Source organism: Clupea harengus, unplaced genomic scaffold, assembly GCF_900700415.2.
Source record: "Clupea harengus unplaced genomic scaffold, Ch_v2.0.2, whole genome shotgun sequence".
NCBI classification, from domain to species: Eukaryota; Metazoa; Chordata; class Actinopteri; order Clupeiformes; family Clupeidae; genus Clupea; species Clupea harengus.
This window is the reverse complement of record NW_024880836.1, coordinates 1-8681: the sequence shown is the minus strand read 5'-3', so window position 1 is coordinate 8681 and position 8681 is coordinate 1. Positions and strand designations below refer to the sequence as shown.

Genomic DNA, 8681 nt, shown 5'->3' with positions numbered 1-8681 from the left:
AACCAGATGAGGAAAAGAAACGGAGGCTGAAGGAGAACCACAAGAATCGGACACTGAAGGAGAACCACAAGAGGAAAAAGAACCACAAGAGGAAAAAGAACCGGAGACTGAAGGAGAACAACCAGATGAGGAAAAAGAACCGGAGGGCTGAAGGAGAACCACAAGAATCGGACACTGAAGGAGAACCACAAGAGGAAAAAGAACCACAAGAGGAAAAAGAACCGGAGACTGAAGGAGAACAACCAGATGAGGGAAAAGAAACGGAGACTGAAGGAGAACAACCAGACAAAAACAAAGAAGAGAAAACCAGAGACCAAAATAATCCAGTCCTGAAAAAGAAGGCGAAACAGGGATGGCAGCAACACGGAGTCCTGTTAACTGGATGGCATCCTTACCTGAGGACAAGAGCCTATCGTCCATCACTATCCCCGGCACACATAAAAGTCTCTCGTACGATGGGCTAATCCTGTACAGGTGCCAGGAGCTTGATTTACAAGCTCAGCTCAATGCTGGAGTGAGATACTTTGACATGGAGCTGAAGACAGGGATTATTGATAGAACCACCATTTATGTCAAGATTGGAACGATCTTCAAATATGTCAGGTTCACAGATGTTCTAAAGACATTTAAAGTATTTTTAAGTAATCAGGAGTTAGAAACTGTGCTCCTGCGGGTCACTCCTGATAGAAACGCTGTTCACATTGTAAAAGACCTGTTCAGTCAAGACTTAAATGTATGGAAAGAACCAAACGTACCCTCAGTTTCTCAGGTCAGGGGCAAAATCGTCTTGATTCAAAGCTCAACCTTTCATGTAGGAGTAGCCCCCGGTGTCACGTTGATTTTTCATAATCGAAAACCAAAGGAGGAACAACTACCGGAACACCTCAGACAGGCTGGGAAGTATTGTGTTGATCATTTGGTCGTCACGGATACAAGCTCTACTAATCTATTTGATGTGCCCGAAAAAGTCGCAAAGAAATTAAACTCAGTGGTGGGCCACCATCTTGAGATGCTCCTAAAGGACTCAAATAGGCCACCGTGTCTTGGAGTGATTGCTATGGATTTCCCAGGTCCAGAGCTCATCAAGACAGTTATTGCTTTCAACTTAAGAGGAGCAACTAAGTTACGATGAAAAATGATGAAAACACTGTGAATGATTTATGAAAAGCATGAGGAGCGATGGTTTATGAAAAGGATGAGGAGCGATGGTTTTGATAGTCCAGCATCAATGACACCAACAACTTCAACGACAACCCACTGTGTTATGTCAATGTTTCCTGAGTTGTGGAATCAGCTACCCTAGGTCAGCCATAATGTTCCTCTTAAGGAAAAATAAAAAGATCTCCCTTCATTCCATTTCTGCTCAATGTCACTTGTTTTGACTTTATTAAAAGAATTAGACCCACTGTTTATAGTTTGAGCTTGGAAGTGACTGAGACTGGGATTTTATTTGAGACTTGAGACTTTGAGACTTTATTTTCCCTTGAAAGAGAGAGAGAGGGAGGGAGAGGAAGAGAGAGAGAGAGAGGGAGGAAGAGAGAGAGGGAGAGAAGGAGGGAGAGAGAGAGAGAGGGAGGGAGAGATAGAGGGATAGAGCAAGAGAGGGAGAGTAAGAGTTATAATTCTTAATTCCTAAACTAGAGAAATTACTTGAATATATATATATATATATATAACGATATTGTTGAAACAATAAACATAGCAGGTTCAGATCAAGTGTGATATCAGTCTCCAAATTAGAACGTGAATCATCAAAACATTCCAAAGACGTTCTTGCTCTTCCTTTTTCTGAAAATGTATTTGGACATTTAACAATTACTACAATCAAATGTAACAATGCATTTACTGAGCTCTGTGCAGTCTGTACCTGCAGACATCCAACACGAGAGAAGGGACACATGTATACACTAGAGGGCGCCACTGTGCCAGTGCCTGTGTTGCAATATTCACGCTGATGTGTGCAGAAAACACGGGGATTCCCAAATGACGCCGGCTTCCTCATAATTCAGTTGCTCGCGCTTTGTTAAGACGCGTGCCTTCCCTCTCCACGACAGTTGATGCGAATGCATAGTTTCCTTCGTGTTATCGTTGAATGATAAGTGTCGGCTAGTCTTTTTACTACTTTGATTCATCTAAATGTATGTAGCAGTTTATTATAAACACAACAGACAAGGTGAACATGTACGTGTTTCTCTGCCGTCAATGACTGATCTGGTTGCTCTTGATGACCTAAAGTGGGAGTGGAAAAGACAGTAACCTACTTCCTGTCCATAATAAGGGAGTGGCAAAGTGTACCTGGGTATTGGTGTTATAGTTTCCCGAGGTATTGCCACAATGAAAAGCTGTTTCCATGTATCCGGGTCGACAAACTTCTCTGATTGACTACAGTCAACATCTTTTGGGATGAAGGTGACTTCAGAAAGTTAGACACTTAAGGTGAGTACTGACAGGAATGCACTTCAGTTGGACCGTAACTTTTTTTCGTCGCTTTAGCGAACAGATCTGAACCGAGATTGAGCTTCTCTTCCATGTATAGGCTAGATTGAGACCACTGCGGCAGGGCGGACCGTTGGAACAGAGAGTTGATATATCTTACATATTTTACAATCACGGCAAGCCTGATCTAGCACATGCTTAATAGCCTCCTCTTTGATGGTGAGAGATTTTAAGGATGTGCATCTCTCCAGTCTGAAGATATCGGCCCAACTCGTTTCCATAAACGTTTGACGTCAACCCCTCCTTGTGAAACGGAATAGCTTCTTCTTCTTATGTCACACTTAAACTGAGCGTATTGAATGTGATCTCTGATCTATGCTTTAAAAATGACACATTTCAAGACTTCTCATCTCAAATTTATCATGGTGTCGAGAGAAACATGCAAGGTACAACTGTGTTTGTGTAGTACTGAAAAAAGGGTACCAATTGTAATCGGCCTACCCAACATAGATTCTATACTTTTACATTTGATAATAGCAATGGGTTAACCAGAAAGCATAGCTGGAAAACTTTTTTTTACGGCGCAATGACAGATTTAAGCAATGATTTATGTCAATGTTCGTTACTTTTTTGTTGCCATGATATGCGGTGAAAACTCGTATCAGTGGACAGTGGTGACAACTGATAACTATGTAATACTATATCATTCGTAGACATATTTCAGATTGCTTGCTGTATCTATATCGAGTAAAACGACTGAAATAAAACGAAAACTCAGAAAACCCATTTCTAATCAATTTTATTTTAACGTCTGAGTAGTTGCGTTGAGAACAGAAATATTATAATTATGAATTAATCAATAATTTGTTTATCATGTTATTCCCAGTTAATTCTTTGAATGTGTAAACACTGTTGTCGTTAACCAAGTGTCCAAATCCAAGTATAACCAAGTCACCAAGATTACACATGTGGCAAAATATGATTCAAGTATAGACTACTTGAGATGAGGTATGTTGTTGTGCCTGAAGTTTACATATGTTTCCAAAGGTATTGGAGAAGTGACTCAACGACGCAGATGTTGGCCTCATACCCAAGTAACACAACTGCTGATGTTTATGTGTGGTCCAGCAACCACTGCACGGCCCACGCAACTCCAGAAGACAGTGATTCAGACACATGGATGCTGGCGACCCCGCTTCCACTGAAGGAACCCGGTCCTTCCTCTGAAGGAATGGACACCGACAGCACCAGTTCCAGCCCCGAACCAGCCGAGTTCACCTCGGACCACGAGGAGTCTCAGGGGCAGATGGATTTGTTCCGCAAACTTGGGTTTTCCGCTGCGCAGGTGCGCGCCGTCCGCCATAAATTGGGACTCAATGCGGACACCAACACGGTCCTGGGGGAGCTCGTGCTGGCGGGCGTTGAGCAGGAGGAGAAGAACTGTTCTGGCTTGGTTCCGCGCGGGGAAAGTCCACACGAACCCCACGTCAGCCTGCCCCATGCCCCGGTCGCCTGGGCTTCCACACAGGAGGAGCGCTCTGTGGACGGAGACGCGTTGAAATCGATCGTCATCGATGGGAGTAATGTTGCCATGAGGTGGGTACACTCTCGTTGCCCTTGCATGGTCGTTCCCACTCGTCTCCCAGCGTGTGGTGGACACGTTGAATGATGTTTTGTAGAATCTTTCTTTAAATATATTATCAGCTGTCTCTTGATGCTCAGGTAATTCATCTATAATCATTTTGCAAGCCTGGTGAAGTCATGAAGTCCAATACATTCACTAAAAGTTTGGGAAAAAGTAATGAAACCTGATTTTGTTGTATACAGGTCTAATGAAATTCATTATTTTATTCATAATAAAATATGTTTCACTGTGCGTATTTCTGCAGCACGATACAGTCTCCACTTCAATTGACAAGCCTAATCAATAGTCTAAGTAGCCTGTGCCAATGCAAATCGCTGTTTATGAATTAGATTCAATCATTAATCCCAACCTGTGGAGTAAAGTATGCATGTTTGTATACTTGTAGGTTATGGATGGAAATTTCATTATGGGTTCTTGAAAAGTAATGGAAAAGTTTTAAAATGTCACTTCTATTTTCATGCACTGTCACTCTTTGTGGTAAATCCATCTATCATGGGATAATGATTTTGTGAGTATTATTATTTGTGTCAAGGTATCTTGCATTTGTTTTTTTACTTTCTTCCACACTATTCATGCATAATCTTCCCCCCCAAAATATGATGACCCCATTTTGTAGCTCCTTTTACTCAACATGCATGTAATCACTTTTTGTGTGTGGGTAGTTCTTTTCAGTTATCTTCTTCGCCTATGGCTTCAGCTAACCTTTGCGGTCCTACACAGCAAACCCGATCTTTGTGTAGAAATGGAACCTCACCCTAGCCCTACTTGTATGGCTTGGGTGTGCCTCTTACAGTCAAGTCATCTTGGCTCAGTATGCAAATCTCGGGAACATGCAAATTAACACATTCCTTCCAGGGAGACTGGCAGTTGTTTGAAGAGCATGATACTTCCACGATACAACACGATGCATCTCTGTTTGTGTGCGCTGTGACTGGACTTACACATTGCTTATAAGCGCTGAGACTGGACATTGCTTATGAGCTGATTAGGTTTCTGTAGGACGTAAATATTCTGCATCGCTGGCAATAGTAAAGTATCCTCTCGTTGTTCAGGCTCTCTTGATGCCCTCAGAAGAAAGAGACAGCTTTATAATAATAATAATAATAATAATAATGCATTTCATTTGTAGCGCACTCTTCATTCAGTTGAATCTCAGAGTGCCACATAGTACATAGTAAAAACACAGTTAAAACATAATTAAAACAAACTATAATAAAAAAACTCATATAGGACATTGTCTGTCTTTGTAGCTATGTGATAGGGCACATATGGGAAAATCTTAAAGCCATATTGTTTTTTTTGTGTGCTCTATAACCCAAAGACTTTTTTTTATAATTCTCCCATATGCATTTTAAAGTATGAAATTAGAACGTACGGTGGCCCGTCTGGCTCAATAGCAGTAGAAGCTTCAACTGAAGATATGCAAATTCATTCTTTGAAGGAACTGGGAAACGAGTGCCTGGGCATTTCCCCTCGTGCCCTGCTGGGTTTAACACAGGGATGATTTACGTTGTCTGTGGTAAGATGACACGCCACACTGAAGCCTCACTTCTCTGTCTCTGTCCCTTTTGCCCCGCAGCCATGGCAACAAGGAAGTGTTCTCCTGTCTGGGAATCCAGTTGGCCGTAGACTACTTCCTGGTCAGAGGTCACACTAACATCACCGTGTTTGTGCCCTTGTGGAGGAGAGAGCAGCCGAGGCCTGATGTTCCCATCACTGGTGAGCTACTTTTACATTCACATTCAGTCATTCGGCAGACAGACAGTATGGAAACAGAAAAAGGCTGTAAAAGGTTTTGTGCTTTGATTGGTACCTGAAATTATAATTTGCGGTTGTTTACAAAAAAACATCAGATTTGAACATGCAAATAAAATGTCCACATTTCCGTTAGTGTGTGTCCTCTTTGGGTTTCGAAGCCATAACCTTGATAGTGTTATAACCTGGGGTTATAACCTCGCTCCAGTTAGGTAAGCACCACCAGGAGGGGAATCCACCTAAGATGACTTTAGTCACTCAGCTGTCACTCAATCCTTTCACAGTAGCACATTTCACACTAAGTGAGTCTGTAATGATTACCTAGTGAGTGTGCACAGCAGTGTTATCTGACTAATGAGAGGATTTGTTCCAGACTTGCTGTGATTCTGTGATTCAGACCAGACTGGTAGAGCAAGGAGAGGGAATTCACTCACAAGATGCACACTTAGCGATACACCATTTACCGTGTTCACTGATAGAGGGACTATCATTTTTAACACTCTCCAAGTCATTACACCTGTAATGTCTGCTAAAATTAATACATTGAAATAGGCTGGTCCAGACACGTTGACGAGCATCAAGCACTGATGAAGCTGTCTACAGTTTGAACATGTTTTTAGAGTAATGTGACAGTTTACGTAAAGGTCAAGGAATGTTATCTCAGGATTCTATCTTGTCAAAACAGATTTCCATGACGATGTTAAAGGTCACTAGCACAGAGGGGCACTGTCTGATAGCTACCATTATATTTGCATATTTGTTGTTACAAGTAGATTTTAGGTTTTATTTTTCAGTTATTAACTATTGATTGTAGACATGTCAATGTTTCTGTGTTTTTATTTTGTATTCGGTGCATTTAAGCAAAACCAAGTTCAGTTCAAGTTCAGCTCAGTTACTAGGAAGGCCAGGCATTTATAGAATGCTAAATGGCGTCTTTCTCAGAAGATAATGAGACAGTGTCTGTGAAGGGAGCGTGTAAATTTGATTTATGTTCATAATGACATGTTTAATCAGAGGTGGTTGCATAGACAGAAATGTAGATGCCATGGGAAGGTAAAGGCAAGGCTTGATAAAAAGCCGGGGTCCATTTTATTGGGGTCTTAGTACACTGCACTTAAAACAACAGAATGCAGGTTTTTACTTTTTAATGTATACCTTTGTTGGTATACATTAAAGTTCATTTTGATGGTATGTGGTCATGTGAAGGACAGATAAACATACCTGTTGAGAAATATACCTCTAGACACCCAAGCTATGCACTACAGATACACATACCTGTTGAGAAATATACCTCAGGCTATGCACTATGTAGTTGTTTGGAAGTAGGATGGAAGTATAAGAACAGCTTTTACGGCACAACGTCACCATATATGTCGCCAAATTACATCAACCTTCTAGCTATCATCAGTGCCAGCTGTGCCGTTGTTGTTGCTGCAAGTCTGTTAGTTATAGGTGTGTGTGTGTGTGTGTGTCTGTTAGTTATCGGTGAAAACTCCTTACTGTTGCTTTAGGTCAAGTCTGTTAGTTATAGGTGAAAACTCCTTACTGTTGCTTTAGGTAAAATGTAATTCTAATGTAAGTGCATATCGTTACATTGCTAAGCACATAATGATAATGCCTAATACAGGCACATGCTGTAAAAGCATATACCATAAGAATTACGTTGTACCTGTCAGTTAATTAGTAAAGCCATAGTACATTTAATTCAATTCAATTTAATTTTATTTATATAGCGCCAAAACAATAAAATTGTCTCAAGGCGCTTTACAGAGCCCAGTGCCTGTGCCTAAGACAAGTCGGGGCTATGGAATGTTGAACTGTTCTATTGATCAGTTTATCGTTTGAAATGTGTCTGTTGGTTTAAGCTGTTTAATCGACCCAGTTTACACCATCCTGCAGATCAGCATATCTTGCGGGAGCTGGAGAAGAGGAAGATCCTAGTGTTCACGCCATCGCGCCGCGTGGCTGGCAAACGAGTAGTGTGTTATGACGACCGCTTCATCGTCAAGCTGGCGTACGACTCGGACGGCGTCATCGTGTCCAACGACACGTACCGTGACCTGCAGGGCGAGAAGCCGGAGTGGAAGCGCTTCATCGAGGACAGGCTCCTCATGTACTCGTTTGTTAATGACAGGTGAGTTAGACACGCTCTCATACCTGGCTTTGGCAGAATTATGGCTGATTTTATTGAGATGAGAGCCAGATCCATGGCATCTGCTGTTTTATGGCAGTTGACTGTGTTAAGTAGTAGGTTGACAGGTTGAGATTATATATATATATATATATATATATATATACATATATATATATATAGATCCAGACCTGATGACTCTCCGTGACAGGAGAGGACACTTATCCTCTGAGTAGCAATGCACATTCTACATTTAATTTGCACAGTTAGAGGTATATCTTAAATTCTATTATTCTTTTAGTGTATTTATTTTATCTAGTATATATATGTATGTGCGTATATATATACTGTACGTACATACATATATATACTAGATCAAATAAATACACTAAAAGAATAATAGAATTTAAGATATACCTCTAACTGTGCAAATTAAATGTAGAATGTGCATTGCTACTCAGAGGATAAGTGTCCTCTCCTGTCATGGAGGAGAGTCATCAGGTCTGGATCTAGATTACTCAGATTGGGGGGGGGGGGGGCAACCTTTTCCCATAGTGGACTGTACTACAGTGTAGAGCTGTTCTCCTAGTTTTAATGTACTGATGTACGACTTGTCTATTCTAGATGTCTATTCTAACGTAATACTACCCTACACACAAATTATTCAATATTATTTGCATACAAGGAATATGAATTTCTCTTCCTCGCAGATTG

At 41.1% G+C, this 8681-nt stretch overlaps 2 protein-coding genes across 2 annotated transcripts; both read left to right on the top strand.

Annotated features, from left to right (window-relative positions):
- The first annotated feature begins 337 nt into the window (after positions 1-337).
- LOC122132686 (1-phosphatidylinositol phosphodiesterase-like) lies at positions 338-1356 on the top strand. Its single transcript, XM_042707298.1, has one exon. It carries the CDS (start codon positions 353-355, stop codon positions 1130-1132), a length of 780 nt encoding a protein of 259 aa, XP_042563232.1. The 5' UTR covers positions 338-352; the 3' UTR covers positions 1133-1356.
- Positions 1357-2051: 695 nt separating this feature from the next.
- Positions 2052-8094, top strand: LOC122132685 (endoribonuclease ZC3H12A-like). The gene is made up of 4 exons (XM_042707297.1): positions 2052-2436; positions 3484-4032; positions 5661-5800; positions 7736-8094. The coding sequence occupies exons 2-4, from the start codon at positions 3512-3514 to the stop codon at positions 7972-7974; spliced, it is 900 nt and encodes a 299-aa protein (XP_042563231.1). The 5' UTR covers positions 2052-2436; positions 3484-3511; the 3' UTR covers positions 7975-8094.
- The last annotated feature ends 587 nt before the right edge of the window (positions 8095-8681 follow it).

What these genes read in the sequence shown, in the direction of transcription:
- LOC122132686 (XM_042707298.1), top strand. Translation starts at nt 353, where the DNA reads ATGGCAGCAACACGGAGTCCTGTTAACTGGATGGCATCCTTACCTGAG.
- LOC122132685 (XM_042707297.1), top strand. Translation starts at nt 3,512, where the DNA reads ATGTTGGCCTCATACCCAAGTAACACAACTGCTGATGTTTATGTGTGG. An exon ending in GGGAGTAATGTTGCCATGAG is followed by an intron (nt 4,033 to 5,660) that starts GTGGGTACACTC and finishes TTTGCCCCGCAG; the next exon opens with CCATGGCAACAAGGAAGTGT. An exon ending in GCCTGATGTTCCCATCACTG is followed by an intron (nt 5,801 to 7,735) that starts GTGAGCTACTTT and finishes ACCATCCTGCAG; the next exon opens with ATCAGCATATCTTGCGGGAG.